General features: G+C 41.7%; 1 protein-coding gene across 12 annotated transcripts in view; it reads right to left on the reverse strand.

Annotated features, from left to right (window-relative positions):
* Window positions 1–22772, reverse strand: part of Anks1b (ankyrin repeat and sterile alpha motif domain containing 1B) — a 1036613-nt gene that overhangs the window by 302329 nt on the left and 711512 nt on the right. For all 12 annotated transcript variants that reach the window (XM_010629141.3, XM_033763852.1, XM_010629138.3 and 9 more), the window contains one exon: window positions 7860–7958. In XM_010629141.3, coding sequence (XP_010627443.1) covers window positions 7860–7958 — 99 coding nt within the window. The remainder of the gene's footprint in view (window positions 1–7859; window positions 7959–22772) is intronic.

The following is a 22772-nucleotide window of genomic DNA, read 5'->3' on the forward strand; positions in this document are numbered from 1 at the left end:
TTTTTTTTTTTTTTTTGGTTTTTTGAGACAGGGTCTCACCATGTAGTTGAGACTGACCTGGAACTCACTATGTAGCCCAGGCTGGTCTCTAACTCACAGTGTTCCTCCTGCCTCAGTCTCCCGAGTGCTGGGATTACAGGCCTGCACCACCACGCCTGGTTTGAGACCAGGCATTTTTTAAGAAGGTGGAGCTCAGCACCAACATGTTTATTTGGAAATCTCTGTGTTATATCCAGATGTGAGCTTCCTGAAGGCAGAAACATCTCCGAGCCTAGGGATCGGCATTTTGGAGTTGCCCATGTGTAGGTAGATGACAGTGGAAGCTATGTGTGCAGAGGGAGGTGCCCGGGGGGATATGGGCAGGCAGAAGAGGAGAGGATCAAGACAATTCTACAGCATATTAATGCATGAAACAGATGAAGCATAAGAAACGAATGAACCGCCATGAAGAAAAGGAAGGAGAGAACAAGAGAACACTGAGGCATGAGATTTTGAAGTAGAGTTAAAGCTTTATGATAACCCAGGGAGAGTTTCTGTTTGGGGGTCAGATCTGGAAGTACAGGTGTGTTCAATGAACACTCATCTGTTGCTTGATATGAATTCTAAACTTTGTTGCACATCTCTGGGGTGACTTCAATAAGTTTATAGGCCATCCTGGGGCCCTTTATTAGTGTGACACAGTGGATTGTATTTCTGATCTGAATTTCTTTTCTTTCTAGAAGAGTCTCAGAAGTACAGAAAAGCTTTCAGTCTAGCTGAAGATTTATTGCTAATATAAGTTATGCATCTGTACACTATGGCCAAATCTGGCTGACTGGCTGTTTTTGTTAATAAAGTTTTATTGGAACACAGCCACATTCATTCATTTTGAAGTCATCTGTGGCTGCTTTCACTCTACATGGTTGAATAACTGCATCAAGGGACATTTTATCTGTTAAGTATAAAATATTTATGGTCTGGCTTTTTACAGAAAAGATGTGCCCATCTCTGGTCTAAGTGAGCATAGCTCTTTATCCTAGAACAAGAAGACATTTTCAGAGCTAAATGAAACTTGTATGGACCCCTGGGAATCACCAAGGACCAGAAATACAGGAAGTAGACTGCTGTATGGCCTCAGTTAGTCTGGTCAAGTATTTAGTGTAGTTTGGGGCCTCCATGTTAATGGTGCATATATATGTGTGTGTGAGAGACTATTTTACAGTGCATTTTATTTATTTATTTGGTACCAGGGATTGAACTCAGGACCTTGTATTTGTCAGGCAAGTGTATTGCTACTGAGTTACATCCCTGGCCTTTACAGTGTATCTTTAACTGGTGTCCATAGGGTTGAGGGCCAACATGGGGTATTGTGAACTTTAAGACATCAGCCAGTGGAAAAAGAAAAGATTTGGAAGTAAAAAGAATGAAGGTAGATGGAGAGGGAGAGATGGGCTGGGAGAAAGAAAAGTTACCCTGTCAGAAGGTACTGTGAGAGAGAGAGCATCTGCGTCTGTAGCCCATGTTTTGCCATTGCCCTTCTGAAAAGTAGTGGGAGAAATAGGAATGGATTTCCATATTTTTCTACGCGACAGGAAAATAAGACTGAACCTTCCTTCTAGACTGCTAAAGACATTACATCGGTTTTACCTTTCCCCCTAAAGGAAGTACACATGTACATAAACCATTAAGACTACATGTAACAAACATCTTAATTTTAAGAACCTTAAAAGAACAGGGATCTTTAAGTATACAATCTTAAACAGGAAACTAAATTGCAATAATGTCGCATCCATAATACTCCTCTCTTGGGAGGCCGAGGCAGGAGGATTGCAAGTTCGAGGTTAGCCTGGATAACTTAGTGAGATATTGTCTCAAAACTAAAAAAATAGAAAGGGCTGAGGACGTTGTTCTTGGGTTCCTCAGTAACAAAAAAATCCCCACCAACCCTCCCCAAAAGCCCTATTCTTTGTCATTATTGTTAGAATGTAGCCAATTCACTTCCCTAATACAAAAATATCTTCCTTTCAGGAATGAGGCACTAATGAAGAACAAAGATGTTTTTAAAATTTTGGGATGCTTTACGAGGTTACTTATTTGTGTGTATCACTTAGATCCGTGACATTCAGACTATGAATGTGGAACTAGCAAATTTCCAAGGTCTGCAATTTCTGTAGGATGGTGTCCTATCAAGCCACAAGATACCTAACGCTACAGACCTGAGACATCTGCCTCTCTTTTAAGTGGTGCTCGCCAATGTGCCTTCTCGGGGATCTAACTGTGAATATCACAGTCCCAGGAAGGGGCCCACAGAAATGAAAGATGATGGATATTCTGTTGTAACTGGTGATGGGTTTTCTCACTGTAACTCCGGAGGCACATGTGCGACCTGCACTGCACAGTGAGCCACTATACAGGGTTTCTGCAGGAGGGGACTTGTACGATGGCCAAGGAGATCCTTCTCCTGGTACGCACATCCTTGTTTAAATGCGTCCTTCGAGGTGGGGCTGGATCTACTGACTTGATTCTAATGGACGGAATACGGCAAAAGGACGGGTGCTGCTTCTGCGACCTCCGTCTCACCTGCTGGCCTTACTGAAGTGAGCTTCATGCTCTGTGGGGGGCTCTTGTGACGAGGAACCGAGGGAGGTCTTCAGTCAACAGCTGTGAGGTCTTGAGGGCTCAGTCCCAATGCCCCAAGGAACTGAGTCCTGCCCACCACTACACACAAGTGGGCTAGGATGGGACGCTTCCAACTTGAGCTTTGATGACTGGCCCTGGAGGACTCAGTTAAGCTGGACTAGGAATCCTGACCCACAGCAACTGTGAGACAATACGTGTTATATGCCACTAGTATTTTGGGTGATTTGTTATGCAGCAATACAAAATCTTATTTTTCTACTGGAAAAAAAGGAACTCTATTTTTTTTAAGCCAAAGTTTCAAAGTGAGGAGAAGGGAGGGGATAATTTAATCCAATCAAAGTACAAAAACAGATAAAAAATATGTAGCTCTGACAAATACTGATTGAATGCAATTGAACTTAGAAGGAAAGGGTAACTAAAATTTGGATTTCATTATGTACTGAAGTAGAAGTACAGTAGTAATGAAGGAAACAATGGATATCAGAAAGTGCACTATGATGAAGAGGCCTATGATCACAGCATTTTTTCAGTCATCAAATATTTCTGAGTTTGAATTTTGATTTAATTGAAGAAGTAGTTTAAAGTAGTAGTAGGCAAAAGAGAGGAGTACAGAGAGCAACAGGTCTTGTGGGAGCTAAAAGAAAGCAATGTTACTGGCTGCCCATGTTACCGATACCACTGAAGTCATCATAAGGGGCGCTAGAAAGGGGTACTTGGAACCTCCACCCTGCTTGCACCAGGCCTGCGTGCAGGTGGCAGCAAAGGAGCACGTGGGACCCCACCAGACTGAAGGATGAATGGGAACAGAGGAAGAGAGCCGAGAACAACAGATCACCTCTAAATAGGTCACAGATGGTATCAGGCAGGAAAACATTAGAATAGAAAATGCTGAAAGATAGCGTATATAATATAAAAGTATGCTAAAATATATTTTCAATTCAGGATGACAGATACTAAGAAAATTACGATGTACACCTTGACACAAAGTCCTCTAAATGTTTAAAATGAAAATCCTTTGAACACCTGACCTTCAGGTATTATACTGTCAAGGAACAAAAGTGATTATGCCCTTTAAAAAAGGTAAGCATATCTTTTGAAAAGGAAAATTAGAGGATTACCCAAAGGTTTTAAACCCATGCAGTTCTTCCTTGGGAAAGGGATGCTATATGTTGTAAATAAGCAAGCAGATACTTTCTCTGTGTCTAATGGACAGAAAAAGCATGGCATGCTTACAATTTCTAGGAGAGTACAAAGCAATCTGTTTTCCCAAGGTACTTTTGGCAGGGTGGGGGGAAGGATGCAGTTTAACGTTGCAGAAGTCTAAGGAAACTTTAAGACCCGAGAAAAGACTGAGTTGGGATTGGTTAAGAAAGTGGATGCTGTATGACTACTGACAGACCTTACTCCGGGTCAAGCAATGTGAAATACAGAGGGAAACCATTGCACTAAGGTGGAGAAAACCCCGAGATGACTATTCTACAGATATATGTGCTTGGGGTACACCTAATGTATTATACGCACTGAATGTATCAAATGTATTTGACGTTATGCAGATCTTCGCATTGGTGTCTATTTTAATATTAAAAGGACATTTTGCAGGGAGAAAAAAAAACACATTACCAAAGAAGGAACTTTTTTCTCTGAAACTTGAAACAACAAATACAAACAAAACACGCTTTGAGGTGTGCTAAGGAATCAAAATTGTTCTCAGAAAACCGCACTTGCTCTGTTTAGGAACAATCTCACCAACTGCAAAACAAAATATGCTCATTAAGCCATCTCAGGCAGTAATCACGGAACATTTCTTAATAGGTAGAGAACACAGATATCCTGATGGTCAAAACTGTATACACAAAAGGAAGAGCCGTCTAGCCCATTTCCTGTCAGGGCAAAGTCGGAGTGCTGAGTGCGCTGGCCGTCGGGAGACCGTGCTTGTGAGCTAAGACGGCAAAGCGTGGCTGTGCTGCATGACGGCCTTCTCTCTGTGCTGCTCGGACGTGCCTGGACATCCTCACTAGCCTCTCCTCCTCTGCGTGCAGAGAAAGTTCCTGCGTACCGGCCTCTTGAGAGAAGCTTCGCTTCATTTCTATTGTTTTTACTGCATTGTTTCCCCCGATGGGAGTGATATTTTGTCTTAAAAATAAACACTCCATTTGTTCTCCAAATATTCCAGGTTCTGTCTTTTGTTTTCTTACTGTGAAACTGCATATTCAGGGTCAGAGACTCATCATAAAATTTGAGGCATTCTGACTCTTATGAAAACACTTGAATGACATTTGCGGAAAATATTCATCTAATTCAATCGCTCCTTCATTCATTCTTTTAACGCCCACACACTGGGCTAAACAGAAAGGATAATTCAAAGATACTGAATTGTCTCTGCCCTTAGGATGCTTATAAAACACAAGCGGTAGAATATTTTTAACTTTTAGACGGGGCCAAGCATCAGACCATAAAATCTAAGACTAGGGGTCAGTGTGCTCCCTTGTTCTACAAATATTTCTTGGTCAGCTACTATGTTTCAAACACTGTTCTAGGAGCTGGAGAGTAGAGGGGAGCGAGAAAGTCAAGACTCCTGAACTCCTGGACCTTGCCACCTCCGGCTAAGATAGAAAAAAAAAAAAAAGAACAAACAAATAATATAACCAGTTAATCATAAGTGCTATGAAGAAAAATAAAGCAGGTCACTATCAAGTACAGTGACAGCTGGTGAAGGTGTGACTTTTAGCTCATGAAGCCTTTATGAAGGGACAATATCTAAGCAGAGTTGGGAAAGTATTAAAATCTGAAGGAAGAGCTTGCCATGAAGAGAGACTAATATTGAAAGTTCTTGTAAAAAAGACAAAAAGAGCTGGGTGTGGTGGTGCACAGTGTAATCCCAGCACTCTGGAGGCTGAGGCAGGAGGATCACTGTAAGGCCAGGCTGAACTACGTAGGAAAACCTTGTCTCAAAACCACCACCACCACCACCACCACAACCATAATGATAACAACAAACAGAATCAAACCAACGACGACAAAATGAAAGACAGCTGACCATAGCGTGGCAGGGAAGAGTGACGGGTGCTGTCACCAAGGTGGGAAGGGGCCAGTGTTTGCTGACTCTGTAAGCCAAGGAAGTGAAGAAATGGAAGTTTTCAAACATCGTAATCTGATTTACATTGTAGATGGATTGCTGGAAACACCCTGTGGCACACTAGACAGAGGGCAGATGCGCTGAGTAGTCCAGGCCAGCCAGGACCAGTGAGGAATGGATGCAAGCATTCTCCTCCGGGAGCAGATCTGACTCCACCGTGGCAGTCCTTCCACAGGTGGTGGGGTTTGGACAAGGTGGACGGCTGCCAAGGTGTGTGAAGTGGGTTATTCTAGGTGGAGCCTCCCAAAGCGAGTGATACGATGCCGTCAGCCTCGAACTTTAAATAACAGGGAGCACTGTGACAGGACAAGCACTTCCCGGCTCACCGAGTGCCGCACTTTGCGGCTCTGGTACTGTGCCAGAGGCTGGAGATACAGGGGTTTACACTTCATTCTGACCCTGACCTGAGGCCGCGGACAGGTGTGCTGAAAGTGAGGAGGAAACCTGCTAAGGGAGTCATGTTTTAAACAAAGTTACAAAGGTCAGGAGCCGAACAATGTGCTCATAGAAATCACTTTGGAAATCAGTTCTAAGGACATTTTCTTTTTTTTTTCAATGTAGAAAATTGCGTGATTAAATTCTTTGATACGCCTGACCTCCCTTGAATTTGCTGGTGTTGAGCAAGGTGTTAAGATTTTAAGGTGTTAAGTTTCTATCAGCAGAAACTCAGTTTGCTGTCAGTTGGAAAATTTTATCCAGTAACTTCCTTAGCAAATTTCCTTCCACACTGAGAGGTAAAAATTATAACTTCCTAAGAAAGAAGATGAGAGCACACAACATAGGATAATCTCCTGTATCTGGTGCCCCCGACACCATCCCACCTCTTCCTCTGCCTCCAATCTTGTCCCCCAACTGAATGACCCCTGCTTCAACTTTCCCGGCTTCTCACTGCTCTTGTAAGCTGACCCAGAACTAATCAGCATTAAGCAGTCCAGCCACGTCCATTCCCTGGGGGCTACAGACGGAATTTCAGATTCCTTAGCCTGACACAAACTGACCCAATCTACCTTTTCTGTTTTATCTCTGACTCCACTGTTCTAGTCTCTAACGGTTTTAATCACACTGGATTTTCTTCTTCAACTTTTTTATTATTCTTAAGATTGTAGTGAGATACATGCAACATAGTTACCATCTTAGCATTTTTAATGTAAGTTCACGGGCATGAAGTACATGCCCGCTGTTGTGCAAATCCCACCAGGTTTTACATTACTAATTATTTCCCTAATGATTCCAGCAGCTTGTTGCCTGGACTATACCTGTAATTATACGGTTGCTGCTGGCCTGAAATGCCTTTCCCATTCCTTCCAACTAAAATCCCACTTATCTTGAAAGACTAGTACTCACATCCTACCTCTTCCTTTAAAATTGTATCTGCAAACAGAAGGTCAACTCTGTTGCTAGGTAACGCACAGCTTACAGTAAAAAAAAAATGATGCTTTACTGGCAAATTGCATCTGTACTGGGAAGATCGACCTAGGAACCATAAATGCATGGTGGGGATGGGACACTGCAGACCTTCCTGGGTGATGACTTGTAATCAGGCAGGTCCCTTGTAGGGACCCTAGAGACCAGGTCTACGGAGTTGTTATAAGAGATATTGCTTCTCAGGTGGCATAAAGCTTTAAACCAGGGACATTCCTACATACACTCAATACGAATCTCATGTTCTTGAACTTGCGCTGCACGTGGAGGCTAGGAGAAATCTGTACACTTGCACTAAGACTCTCACGGAAGAGAAATTCTAAAGCTGCTCTATTGGTCAGCAGTGTTTCCTATATTATGTCTTTCTAGGTTAACTGAAAGACAAGTGAAGCCACAGAAGTCTAATGTGTCTGGTTTTTTTTGTTGTTGTTGTCTTTTTTTTTTGTACCAGGGATGGAACTCAGGTCCTTGTGCTTGTGAAGCAGGTGGCAGAACCACTGAGCTAAATCCCTGGCCCTAGACTAATGTGTTTGAATGTGCAGTAGGACTTAGGAAGGCTTGCCCCTGTGGGCTGCATGATTATACAGAAATATTGTACTTGCATATTAACATTCCTTGCATGCCTGAACTTAGAACCATAGGAACCAACTGTACAGGACTAGGGCAAGAGAGCACTGCATACCTTTGGAAGTAGCTGGATGGCCTGCAGAATTCTCTGTCTGTGCCCAGAATTAAGGATTCCAATTTCCAACAGATCCTGATCTTCCATAACATTGCTTCCCTGAAACAAAACCAAGAAACATTACAGGATAAAACAAACATTCACACTGCAGGAAATAATAAACAACCAACAAATGTTCCGATTCGTGTAAACAATGACATACAGTCATTATTCCATGAAGGTGAAGGCAGACTGGGCCACCTCGGCCACTGATTAGAAGGCCATAGGAACTTCCCTCTCCCCGCAAATCTTACTATTTATGGCTGGATCATGTGCACTGGAGATTAATTCCTGTGGTAGAATTCTGTTACTGAGGAATTTAAACACTTCTTGGATGACTTGCTATTTAAGATTGTCAGTGACCTCCACATTAGTGTGAATAAACCAGCTTTTAAAAAGTAATCTGAAAACAGGTTTTGTGAGGTGGGCTGACAGAAACAAAAATTGGCATGTATTGGACAGGTTAAACTTCAGGATAATTAATTTTAAAATATTTCCAGATTCCTATTCAAGATATGGGGGGAAAAAACAATGAATAAGATGCAGGTCCCTGCCTGTGACTTCTAGCCCGGAGGCAAAAGTGATTTGTTCAAAACAGTCAGAATGGCATGAAGGGCACTGATGGTGACGTCTGGAAGTCCAAAGGGGCTATGAGCTGGTTTTTCGAGCCAATGGTATAGGAAGTGTGGTCAGGACCCCCAAGTGGAAGAACTAAAGAAATTATTTGCAATAACCTGTAAGAAAAACAGTGCACTTGGAAACATCGTGTTATAGGATAATTTGGGAGAAGAGAAAAAGGTAAGGCTGAGAAGATAAGCAGGAACCAGGCTACACAGATACTGGAAGCCATGCTCAAGGGTTTAGACTGCATTTTGACCATGATGTGACGCTATCAACAGGTTATAAGAAAAGAATTATATGATCAGATTCTAAACTTGGAAAGATCATTTTGGTTTCTGTGACTAAAACTTAATTTTTTAAAATCTATAAAATGATGAAGGTGAGCCCTGAGGACTAGTCTAGCCCTGAAAGTCTCAGATTTCAATAATTATTTTAAAACTCTGGTTAATATTTGAATACAGAAATTTACATACTGATCATTTTGCCCCTAAGTTTGAGACTTTCAGAGTGTGTAAGCTTCAGTTTCTCTTTAAATTGACAAGTCTAATAATGTCATGTGAAATAAACTAAGCACAGAAAGACAAAGACTGCATGATCTCACTTGTTCACGGAAACTAAAGAAAGATGATGTCATGGAAGCAGATTGTAAAACAGCGATCACAAGGCCAGGAAGGACAGGGAGGAGGGGAAGTGGAGAGATTGGATAATGGGCACCAAATGGAGTCAGATGGAAGAAATTCAATCTAATGTTCTACAGCACAGTCGGGTAACTATAGCCTCAAACAATGTTATATTTTTTCAAAATAACTAGAAGAGTTTAAAGTCTCTTTTAATGTGTGCAGAAGACATATGCATTTGATGAGGAGACAGAAATGCTAATTATCCTGATCTGAATATTATACCCTGCACACATATATCAAATTATTATACTGCACACCATAAATATTATATGTAAATTTAAAAAATAAAAATACAATATTAAAAAGTGAGAAGTGTATAGAAATTTAAGAATTTGGATCACTGCCTTGCTGGAGAAATGAAACTGTCCTATTCATGTGTACTAACATGGCTGAGGGGAAGGGGCAGGACTTGTGTCTATGGAGAGCAGCGGGTAATGGTAGATAGTCAAAGGATATGAAAATGAACTGGAAAGGGTCATCCACGGTCCATGCAGACCACAAGGAGGCTGCTGCAGTTGCTCTAGAGATGATGTAGCCTTAGATTAAGGGAGTAGTCATGGGAGCAGAAGGAAGTGGGTAGATTTGAGAGCTATCAAAAGTTTGAGTTGGAGACTGAATGTGTCAAATGACGGGGAAATGCAGGCTCTGCCCAGGTGCCAGGCCAGGGCAGGAGGTAGATGTAGATACCTTTTCTTGAAATAAGAAATGTGTAGGGGCAGGCCTAGTACAGGGTAAAGTAAGACTAATGCCTATTCTGGAAAGAGACAGAGTAGACGGATGCAAACAGCTTAATATCAGACTGCATCACAAATGGATAATTGAATGTTCTTATATAGATTAAAGCCACTGGAACGCTTCCATAACTAGGGATTTATAATGGGCATTGACTGGACAAAAGCATTCCACCCACCCGTGGCATCATTTCTATGCTTAAGCTACACCAGCCACCTCAGAGGAAGCAGAACGGTCCAGGTATACAGAAGCCTGATAATGAAAAGCCTAATGAAAAACAAATAAAGCCAGGCTTGGCAATATGCCACAGGAAACACTGCTCTCAAGAAATTACTGAGTGCACACAATACAGCATGGCTGAGAATATAAATGACTTCATTCTGAGAAAGCCTTATTATTTCCAAACATGGATTACGGTGGCCTGAGCAGGATATGTGATATCTATTCTGACTTTAACTTTTTGGGGTATATTTTGAAAGGAGTAACTGGCCCTCAAAAAAAAGACCTCTGACCATCTGTTTACTACAGCATTATCAGTTTTCTCATATACTAAATTACCAGCCCACACCTTCAGCTCATGCAAAATATAGGGCCTAGATTTTCTGTACAAATATGAAGTACACCAGGATCTACAGTCGAAAGAAGCTACAACCTCCAGGTAATCCTGAACTTTGATGCCCATATTTAAATACTGAGTTGATTTCAGCAATTAAATTGACATAGACCACTGGTCTTTCCTTAAGCCATTCTATACTATCTTTTCTTTCTTCAAGAAGGAGATTTCTAGAAGACTTGTAGGGAAGTTAGACATTTTTAAAGAAGGTGTTAAAGACCTAAAAACATTTTGTGATTGAGTCAAATGTCGCAGCATGCAGGAGGATTACTACTTTTGGAAAACGTGAAAAGAATGGGCAGCAAAATGCAATTTGTGAGAATGTACCCAAGGGCAAGTGATGCTAACCGGGAAACGCGAAGAAAAGGGACCACTGTTTCCAATGAAGCACATGGTTAGAAATTTTTATTTTGCTGATCATTCTGGTCTGTTCATTACACAATATATACACGTGTGGAAGCATCACACTATACCCCATGAATATGTGCAATTATTATGTGTTGATGAAAAATCAGTAATAAAAAGACATCGTCTACCTCTTCCTCTTTTTCTAATATACAAGGATAACCAAGTATGCAGAGGTCATTGGGCAGGCGAGGGTGCTGGGGTCAAAAGACCCGAGTTTGGGTCATGGTAAACCTGGATGAGTCAGGTCTTCTTTTGCAGCTGTGCAGGTCTCACCCATGATGTGCATTCAGTTCAAACACGCTATGATTCCAGTCATATTTGACTCTTGATTAGTGTCATTATGTGTAAGTGTAGATTGTATTTTGAAATTACATTTTTGGTGTTTCAGACTTTGTAACTTAAAGTTGTGTTAGGAAATGATTACGGACAATGTATCTTTTTGACAAATAGATCTTGAGATTATGACTATAACATTTCTACCAAAGAAAATTACAGAATATCGTATTTTTGCAGCATTATAAATTCTACAGCTTTCCAGAGAAAAATCTAATATTTCAAGCCGCATAACCATTTCTTTTGTACTTGGGTAAATGTTTACACCAGAGGACCACAAACATTCCCGTTCTTCCTAGAGAGTTGGAATTTATCCTCACTTTATCATTTGTCTTTACTAAATGTTACAGACTTTCAGCCTGACTTCTTTATTCCTAATAAAGGCTGAGCAGAAATCCCAGCCTTCTCCCTCCTCCATTCATTGTCCACATGACAACCAGATCACTGGTGTTCGTGCCTGACTTCTGCTTCACCACCCACTCCAGTGTTCTCTCCACCTCCTCACCTCCCAGGACACCTGCTGTCTCTACTTCATCTTTCGTTTACTCCTCCACACACTGTAAAACCCTTCTATCTTCCACTAACTCCACAGAATGCTCTGTGAAATGTTGAGAATGACCTCTTGGTTGCCAAACTTGCTCGATTCTTTTCAATCTTGATTTCAAGTGCTCCTCTGCCACATGTGTCTGGTGGCCACCATACCGGACCCCTCAGATTTAGAACATTTTTATCACTGTACAACTATTGGTAGTTCTATGGGTGCTAGCCTACTGCTATAGACATTGGGAACTCTGGTCATGTTACACAGACAGGGCAAAAATGGGGCAGGGAAAAAACACTCATGAGTCATTTTCCAGATAGAATTATTTATGTGCTTCTTGGTCAAAGGTTTGTGAACATTAGTTTAGCATCTTAGGAAATTCTCTTCTAATTTTTCAGTCATCAAAGCAAACTAAACCTCGTTCTACTTTCACTAGTGTGTCTTTACTACAGGGTTATACATCTATGTTATGAAAATGACAAGTTCAATTGATAAATTATTTTCTGAGCACCTCACCAGGCACACTGCACAATCATTTATAAAGTTGTTTGGTTAGTAATTTACTAGATGATTAAAAGGCCCAAGACAATGTTTTCATAACAGCTGTTCTTTTACTGACACGAGACGACTAATTCAGGAGGTCCTTATTGCTTTCTTAAATCATGGAGTGAAGAACAATTACCTAATATTTTGTGCACAGCTATAGTACTTTAAATATTTATGGCCACACAAATTGTGGAGAAGAATCTAATTGAGTTAATTATAGAGCAAAAGCAGTTTCCCTCCGTCAACAGTATCTTCTTAATCTTTTCAGTCTTGGCTGAAGGAAGAGCAAGAAGAAATAACACCACCTAACTCAAGCTGGTATTAAGAAGAAACCAGCTTGCTCTGGTCGCTAAATGTTGCCAAGCATTTGATATGATATGGCATGTGGAGGGAACGTGATAGAATACTAATGTTATGAAACTAGAACTTCTTTCATGTGATAGCTCTGAGAGGCAGGGCCATTAGTGCAGGCATTCCTGAGAAATTATTTCAATAAGTAGCTGTGCTATTTCTAATGGGCCCTTAAATATAAAACACTGCTTTTCATTCTATTAGGCTTAAACTTACTGGTATGCTCATACTTTTCTCTGGATCTATATCTAGATAGATAATAGATAGGTAGACAATTGATAGATTAAAAAAGCAAGAAATGGGAGCTGAAATAATAGGACGGGGTTCCCCTTCTCCATCCTCATGCCCTGATCAGACTCAGCTGCTAGGAAAGATTATTTAGAGCATTTAAAGCACTTACAATATCTGTCCTACTCTTTTGGGAACGGTATAAACCCAGCTAGACACCACACTTCAAAGCATGTATTCAAAAATACCCCCCTCTGTATATGTATTATAGATAGATATTATCTCTACATCTATATATATCCTCTGAATGCTTGTGTCTATGTACATCTGTGAATGCTCGCTGTCTTTTTTCAACTTTCATACCAATGATAAATCTTGCCAAGTGAGTGTAAGTTGCACACATTGAATTCTTACTCTGTGCCAGACACTGTTCTAAAGGCCTTACAAATACTGCCTTATTTAATTCTCACAACATCTCCCTGCATTAGGTACTTAAATAACTTGCACCCACCGCTGGCAGGAGCCTTTCACATACTTTAACTCACACCACCTCCAGTGGCATCAGTGTAGGTGAGAAAGGTTCAGTTACAAAAACATGGCTAGACCTAAGCCGTTTATATTTTTGCCTAAGAGCTATATGAAATTCATATGAAGGCAAGTGTTCCAATATAGTTTATATTTGGTTTCATGGCATTCAAGGAACAATGGATCTCCATCCTTGGAAAGAATCCGGTAAGCGCTCCGACCTCTCTGCTCACTGATTCACAGAATCAGGGCTGGCAGCTGCTGGCTGCCCAGACTGGGGGCCTTTCCAGCTTAAATGTTCCCCAATGAACTGCAAAGCTCTAACACTGCTTTTGAAGTGTGGTGTCTAGCTGGGTTCACACCATCCCCAAAGGGGTAGGGCAGATATTAAATGCTTTAAATGCCCTTTCCCAGCAGCCAAACCGAGCAGGGGGTGGGGCCGGGGTTTGGGGGACACCTCGATTCTACTCTTTCAGCCCCCACTGTGACACAGACCGAGTGTTGCAGGGGCGCCATTAGAAGAACACGCCAAAAGCGGAGATGAAAGGAAAACAGTTAGCAGCTGTCCTGTGTCCTTTTCCCATCACAAGCTGTGAAGTTTAAAAAAAAAAAAAAAACAACTTCTTTTCCTTGAGTAGGCTGTACATAATCTTGGCAGGTATTTGCATTTTATTCTTCTAGCTAGTATGCTGAACATTTCCCAGTGCCTCACAAGAGAAAAGTGAGCAGCAATTAGGTTAACCTGGACACCCTGCTCTTTGCAGGGGAGGAACATGGCGTCTGGGTGTTTCCAACCAGTGCCTCTGCAAATGCTCTCCCTGGCACTGCAGAGCACCAACAGGAAGTGACCCTCTTGGGAGAGGCCACTGGGCATGGCCAACATAGCCACACTCGAGGAGGCAGGAAAAACTGCCTGAAAAGATGACTGTTACCAACAGGCATTAAGTGTTCACCACGTACCGAGTGCTTTGCCCCTGTAGGAATCTTTGAGATAGGTGGTATCGTCTCCATTTTACTGGAAACTGAGTCACAGGTACATGAAGCCACTTAGGTTTAGCCACAGTCCGTATGATGGATCTGGGGTCAGTGTTTTAGTGGGTCAGACTCGGAGACGATGCTTCCTTCACACCAACAAGAGAACCAAATGTTTAGCAGCGGGCATTTGCTGGATGGAGATTCCCGTCCAGGGATGTGTGACATTGCTCAGAAGTCGCTCCCGTGCCACTGTTTTCCACACATACACAGCCATATACACATGCTGACAGATCACTGAGGGTGACTGCCGTAGTTTCTGTAACAGACTATTTTAAATAAATTGTTTACCTTCTGAAAGGTCAAGCAGTTAGTTCTCTTTTCAAATTACTTCAGTGTAGTAACCTGGAGCCAAGCATATTAACGAAGCGGCTGAAGGTGCCTTTGACTAGTGTCCTGTGCACCCTGCCACGTTCCATGCTCTGTCTACGCTGGGAGCGAGGATGTAACAGGATGGCGTCAGGTTGGTGTGAGGGAGCCAGCTTTTCTGCAAAGCCTTGTCAAAGCACCTGACTGAGCAATTGGGAAAATGAGGCTCTTGGGGTGAGTGGCACGGCTCAATTTTCCTTTAGGTCTCTTTCAAAGCCTGATTTAAGAGAGGATGTCTAGAAACGGCTGAAGATGAGAGTGCCTGGGAATGAATGCAGGGCTGTGGCCTTCACTGAGTGTGCCAGCACCTGGAGGGAGGAGAGGGACTCGGGGCTCCTGAGAGGGCAGTCCGGGCTCAGTGGCCTGTGGTGACGAAGGTGCATTACGTGGTCCTCTGGGAACTGGTAGGTCAGTCAAAAACACAATTCGCTAATTCACCAGAGAGATGGATTTAAGGATGATGGTGTCTCCTAACAAAGAGCCATGCTTAAAGTTCAGCCCCAATAACTTAGGAGTAGAATTCAGTAGCTGAGGGGAAAGTAAGACGTGGATAATGCAGAGACCAATGACCCCAATTTGATTTTTCTGAGGGCAATGGGAAACATTGAAGGATGTAGGTTAATTTGCATTTTTGAGTGCACTTGCTATGAAGAATGGATAGAAAAATGGAGTAATATGGAAGTTGACAACAATCAAAATGTCTAAAGTCTGAAGGAATCATGATAAAATGACCTTTTGGAGGGCCAGGGGACCTCCAAGTATCCAAGTGAATATACTCTTTTATTTGAATCAATGAGAAAAGTCAGATGGAGAAGGTAAAAAATCAGATTTTTTTTTTCAGTATTGGAGATCGAACTCAGGTCCTTGCACTTGCAAGGCAGGTGGTGGAACCACTGAGCTAAATCCCCGGCCCCATATCAGAACAGTTTTGATAAATATTCTCAGTGTATGCAACTGTGGATAAAGTTTCAGCAGTACCCATTATACTGAAAATGTCCCTACTTCACAGCCCTCGCAAATGGTCTTGGCAGACTGAGTCCCTTCTCCCTTGCTACCTTCAGTTAGAGAGGCTGGATGTGTGAAATGTTCTCAGCCTCCCTTTAAAATGTGTTTGGATGTGTGACAGAATTTCATTGGGAAATATCTGGAAAAGCTTTTGCTTTTCTGATAAAAAGGGTAAATTCACCTGCTACCTTCCTGTGCCTACAAGAAGTTCTGTTGATTTCCCTCAGGATGGGTTGGTATACTGTTCAAACTAGATGTCAAAGGTTGGTCCACAGTCTTCTGACCATAAGTGACAGATATCTACATTGGATATAAGGAAGCAAATTTTTTTGTCCTGAGACAGGGTCTCACTATGTATGTAGTTGAGACTGATCTGGAACTCACTATGTAGCCCAGGCTGGTCTCAAACTCACAGGGATCCTCCTGCCTCAGCCTCCTGAGAGCTGGGATTACAGGTGTGTGCCACCACGTCCGGCTGCTCTTTCTATCTTTTACATTTAAGTTGTTCAGACCCATGTTTATCTTTCAGTAAAAGTAATGATGGGGTTGTGTACCCTGGCATGTAATAGAGGCCATTATGGAGGCAAAATGATGTTTACTGTTTACCTCACATAGATGGGAGGGTGAGAATATAAGTAATAGCAGAGACAGGATATTAGAAGAATAAAAGCTATCAGAGCTAAGTTGGTGTGTAGGTGTATGTCAATTTTTAGCATTGCTTCTCTTAATTTTGACTTGAAATTGTGAAATCTTATAAAACATTCTTGAAAGAATTTCTTTCCTCTGGATATTGTATTCTGTTAACACTCACTGGATATGAAATTTCTGAAGTTATCATGGGGTTGACAGATTTTAAATCTGGAGTCATTTTCAGTTTGCGGTTGGAGATGACAGACATCTAGAGACTGTATGAAGTCACAGTGCTGCAGGAAGTACCTCACAAAGTCTGGTATCCTACAGGGAAAAAATTTACTCTGGAAATCCAGACTCATTATAATCTTATCAGGGTGGAAGCAGTGAGCACATCTGAAAGTACTTTAGCTTGGCCTTAATGTGTGACTCTGGTCTTAATGTGAGATGCCCTGGTCTCTGTCCATGCCCTGGGTAATCTGGATGCCTTGGGTGGGCAGTGGAAGTTAAAACCTCCACTGAAAGTTGACCGGTGGGATCCATAACTTTCTCCCATGTTTAGTTTTGGTCTTGGTGTTTCAGACACCTTTTGAGATGTCTTTAGGATATATAAAAAAATACTTCCCCTCCCACGAAGACTTTCTCTTGGGTCAATTAATTTTTAAAGTTTGGTGGTGGGAAAGCTGGTTTTCCCCCCATCCCTGGCTGAGGTGTGAGGCGATGGTCACTCTGGGCAGGCAAGCAGCAGGCTGCCCACCTGAGCGATGAAACTGAAAACCGAGCAAGGCCAAGACAAAGAACCTTTTGAGCGAGTCATACAGCTTAGCCCTGGGTTAAGTCCGGAAGAAAATCATGTACAAGGCATAGAAATACCCTTGCCCCTTGGTGGAACATTAATTTCTCATTACGTTTTTTTTTTTTTTTTTTTTTTTTGTACCGGGGAACGAACTCGGGACCTTGCCCTTGCAAGGCAGGCAGCGAAAACCACTGAGCTAAATCCCCAGCCCTGGTTTTGCATCTATACCAGGCAGGATACTCTCATTTTTTTCTTACACCATTTTCTTCACTGAATAGTATCATCCAACCGAAAGGGAAAGGCATCCCTACTCATAGAGAATGTTATTAAGTGTCCACTTGTCTAGTTTTTCAACCCAAAGAAAGATGACTCAAATATTCAACTGGTACTAAAGCCACCATGAAGTCCTTCATAGAAGCATACACTGTGCATTATTAAGCGTGGGTACGTCTCATCTACGCCCTGCAGGCAGTAAACAGCCACAGGGGCTCCTGTTTCATTCTACTTGGTATCATCATTCCATCTCCTCCACTGGACAGCAAACTTCTTGGGAGAAAGAACTGTGCCTTCAGCATCTTTGCATCCCCCAACACCTGTTTGCTAAGTACTGAGTAAAATAAAAGCTTGGAAAAATGAATGCACAAGTTAAAAAATGAAGCACAGATTCACAAAAACATACAGTTTAAAGATCACTGAGATAACTAAGTTTTGGGGAAAAGAACTGAAAAGTTTAAGAAGGAAGTTCAAATATGCAGGATGCCTAATACACTTTTCCCCTCTAATTGAAGGAGAGATAAAGATGGAATTGCCGGTACACCACAACACCAAAATGTTCTTAATTTTTTTCAGTTTTGCAAATTCTCATTATTTGATTTCCATCCAGGACTGTCAGTTGAGACATCTGATAATCTAAAAGCATTCAGAGAATTAGGATCCCATATGGCTCAAAAATATTTCCTATCCGGCAGAAAAAAGAGAACATACTGTGAAAATAATACTGGTATAGACTTCATTTTACGTGTACAAGGGACACAAATGAATTTAAATCATTTTCCAGAGCTTAATGACGATGATGATCATCAGGATCAACTATAACAACCAAAATAAAAGGAATATGTAGTTCTTCATAATCTTCCTAGATGATGAAACATCAGTACTGCAAAGCAATGACGGTAATAGAGTTACATTTTGTTTGACAGGAGCAATATTCATTAGAAATGAGCACTAAATTAAGAGTCCTGATTTATTAGGAATTAACTGTGCAAGCATGGAAAAACTCACTTAACTTCCTTGGGTCTTAATTTTTCTCAATTGAACAATGAGAGGGCTCAACCAGATGTTCTCTTCTAACACACATCTGTTCTGAAGGTTCCAATGAGTAGTATGAGTACTAACACTGTCTAAAGGATAATCAATTCTTGTTTTAGGAGGGCAAGTCATTGCCTCCAAATAAATGTCCAGTGTTGAGATATACTGACGTGGGCTCACTCAGCTTATTTCACCAAGTAAAATATAAAGTAGTTCACCAAATAAATATAATGATCATGATTGCTATTCACTAAGTGGACGGTGGGCTGGACACTGGGTTTCCATTCTCAATTCTAGAAAAATACACATTATTATTATGATTGTCACCCCCGTTTTGGAGTTGAGAACACGGAAGCACAGAGGTAACCAGTGAGCTGACTGGAGTCACACAGCAAGTGTTGAGTTGCCATGGCAACCAAGGTTGCAGGAGAGTGGATTACGGACTCTAGACAAGTGTTTTCCAGGGAGGACTGCCCCTCAAGGTGGAAGCTCTCCCTCCCAATTCACCGGTCTCCGTTAACCAACCCTCCATCTCACAATTTCTACTGAGGGCCTGGGGATTAATAAAAAGAAGAGGAATTTAGAGCTCCTGGTCCAGGGTCCAGCTCTGCTCATTACTGGCAGTGTGACTCTTCCCTCACCTGTAAAGCCAGGATAGCAATCATGCCTGCCTTTTAGGATGCGGTGACATAATGTTTATGAAGTTGCTTTATAAACTATAAAGAAAAATTGCTAAAAATAAAACATGCCTGCAGGAACTACTTTTTTTAAAGAACACAGCACTGTAAATCTCCTAGTTTCATGTTGTTTTTGCCAGAAATAGTCTGCTCTGAAAGAGGCAGCACGTGTGGTAGGGGAAGAAATGTAGGTTTTATTCCTAGCTCTGCCATTTACTTAGCTCTGTGGCCTGGGGCAAATCACTTAATGAGGCCTCCATAGACTTGAGGGTTAATTTTCCTTGATGGTTGAGACCCTTCCTGGTTTTCATCCTTCGTGTTTTATAAGAGGAGTCTGTGGGGACTACAGAGCATGTGCTGGGGACCTGGCACCTCGGCTCACATGGGGTCTTGCTTTTCTTCTTGCTGCTTCTGCATGATGGGTTCCGGGTCCTGCCTGACCTCCTGCCTTGGTCTTGGCTTGGCTCTGAAGATGTTGTCAACTTCTCCCAGCAGGGGCCAGGGTGCCGGCACAGAGAGGGCTTTGGTCGGGCAGTCCTGTCCATGGCACCTGGCCAGCAGCACCACAGTACACTGGGTGCGCAGCAGGCCAGGGGCACCCAGATCCACACACCAAGCCTGCCCTAGTATAGAGATTTGAAAATTCTTGGGGTTCTGCTCTCTGCCAAGGATTGGGCTGATGGACCTCCAGGGAAAGAAGATCCCTGGCTAAACCAGCCCAGTCCTTGCCCTGGCCTGGGCACTGACTGTTCAGGAGATTGGTGGAGGCCTGGCCAGTGAGCCAGGGCCCAAGGTGCCTAGCAGGGTCTGCCTCTTCCTGCAAAGCCCTTGCTCTGGAGAGTGCTCCTTTGGGCTCCCTTGGCTGCCTCCTTGCCTGCGGATGTTCTCCTTACATGCAGCTTCCTTGGTTTTGGCTCATGTTTGTCTTTTGGCCAGCTCAAGGCATCTTTAGGACAAGAACCACAAAACCTGAACTGTGTAATTCTGATGATCCTGCATAGGAGTTAGATGCATATTTAAAAATTTGCATTTAAAGATGAAAAAGACCTCTACACTGAAAACTACAGCACTCTGAAAAAAAGAGATTGAAGAGGGTATAAGAAAATGGAAAGATGTCCCCTGCTCCTGGGTAGGAAGAATCAACATAGTGAAAATGGCCATACTACCAAAACTTCTATATACATTCAATGCAATGCCAATTGAAATTCCAACACTGTATTTCACAGAACTAGAAAAAAGAATCCAAAATTTCATTTGGAACCAGAAGAGACCTAGAATAGCAAAAGCCATTCTAGGCAACAGACACATGGCAGTGGGTATAACAATTCCCAATTTGAAACTATACTACAAAGCCACTGTGATAAAAACATCATGGTACTGGCAAATAAACAGACCTGAGGATCAGTAGAACATACTGAAAGACACAAAAAAACTCCAGATGCACTCAGCTACCTCATCTTTGATAAAGAAGCTGACCATCCCCACTGGAGGAAAGATAGCCTTTTTAATAAACAGTGTTGGAAAAACTGGATCTCAACCTTCCAAAGATTAAAACTAGACCCTTATCTTTCACCATGCACTAAATTAAAATCCAAATGGATTAAAGATCTAAATATTAAAACAGAAACATTAAACTTGCTGGAAGATAAGTTAAGCAGAACTCTGGAAGACTGGCATAGGAAAAGACTTTATGAACAAATCCTCAGTAACACGGGAACTAGCAAAAAGAATCAAGTGGGATCTTATTAAAAAGTTTCTGTACTGCAAAAGAAACCATCAACAGAACTAAGAGATAACCTACAATGTGGGAAAAAAGTTTTCACTGACTGCTCCTCAAAGGACTACTATCGAGAATATATAAAGAACTCAAAACAATCAGCCCCCTCAAATATAAAGACCCAATTCATAAATGGACATCTAAAATGAACAGACATTTCTCAGACAAAGAAGTAAAAGCAGCAAGTAAATATATGAAAAAATGTTCAACATCACTGGTCATTCGAGAGATGCAGATGAAAACAACACTGAGATTCCACCTCATCCCACAAAGAATGGCTGCTATCAAGAAATCACACAATAATAAATGTTGGTGGGATTGTGGGGAGAAAGGAACCCTTCTCCATTGTTGGTGGGAGTGCAGACTGGTGTAACCACTATGGAAATCAATATGGAGATATCTCAAAGAGCTGGGACTAGAGGTTCTATTTGACCCAGCCATCCCTCTGCTGGGTATCCTTCCAAAACAATTAAAAGAATCATATCACAGTGATATATGCGCACCTATGTTTATAGCAGCACAGTTTGTAATAGCTAAAACTTGGAAACAGCCCATTTGCCCATCAGTTAGATACTGGATAAAGATGTGGTTTTTCTATAAAATGGAATACTACTCAGACATAAAGAATGACAAATTAGATTTATTCATAGGAAAATGGATACATATTGAGGATATACTCCTAAGTGAAATAAATAAGTCACACATGTGTAAATACCGAATAGTTTCTCTGGTGTGAAAAACTATAATAGTACATAATATCCTAATGAAATAATTGACAATGTTAAATAGGAAGAAAAGGGCTAAAGGTATAGGGAAAGTGGGAGGGGTAGGGGAAAGGTAATAAGGAAAAAGAAAAAATGTAAAAATGGAAATAAAGTGTTTGTAAATGGGGAGGGGAGAAGGGGGTGAAGGGAGGGCAGGGACAAGGGGAAAAAATGAGAACCAAGACCTGTCACGTAAAGTTACAAGATCCCAATAATGAATGTAACTGTACTGTATACCTAAAATGTACCAATAAACTCAATTTTTAAAAATTTGCATTTAAAAGGAGCCTTGCACAGTATAAAAACAAATGGGAAAAACCATGTTAATAACATAAAATTTTAATTTTCTTTACTTAGAAGAGTAAATAGGAAATTAAAAGCTACAACAAGTCAGGCATGTATGTAACCCTGCCACTCTGGGAAGTTGGGGCCCGAGGATCGAAGCCTGGGAAAAACAGAAACTTAGCAAGACCCTACCTCAAAATAAACAAAAGGGCTGGGATGGAACTCAGTGTGAAGGCCCCACATTTGATCTCTAGTATGACAAAACAAACAAACAAACAAACTCTTACAAGAGCAAAATAGTATGACAAACCCAGTCCAGAGAAGGGAAAGACTCCAGGAAAGAGCTTTCTGTGTATATTTCTTGACACTCTTCCCCCTGTTGTAGCACAAGAGATCCCATGATTGCACAGCTGCCTGATCTCTGCTCTCCGCACTGCTGTGCCCACAGCGCCTCCGCTCTGTTAGGAGCATGCACGGACTGACCCAAGACCTGCTCACTGTCCAGTAATCTGTGGTTCTATCTTTACCTTCCAGATGGGGAGATGAGGACAGATGAAAGCCAGCCCCTTGGAAACTGCGAGGATCATGTGACTAGCATGGAGATCATCTGATTTCATTAGTCGTTAACTAGAGGTAATTGATCCTTTTGTTTT

Source organism: Fukomys damarensis, unplaced genomic scaffold (assembly GCF_012274545.1).
Source record: "Fukomys damarensis isolate Sample0158 unplaced genomic scaffold, DMR_v1.0_HiC HiC_scaffold_15, whole genome shotgun sequence".
Taxonomy (NCBI): Eukaryota; Metazoa; Chordata; class Mammalia; order Rodentia; family Bathyergidae; genus Fukomys; species Fukomys damarensis.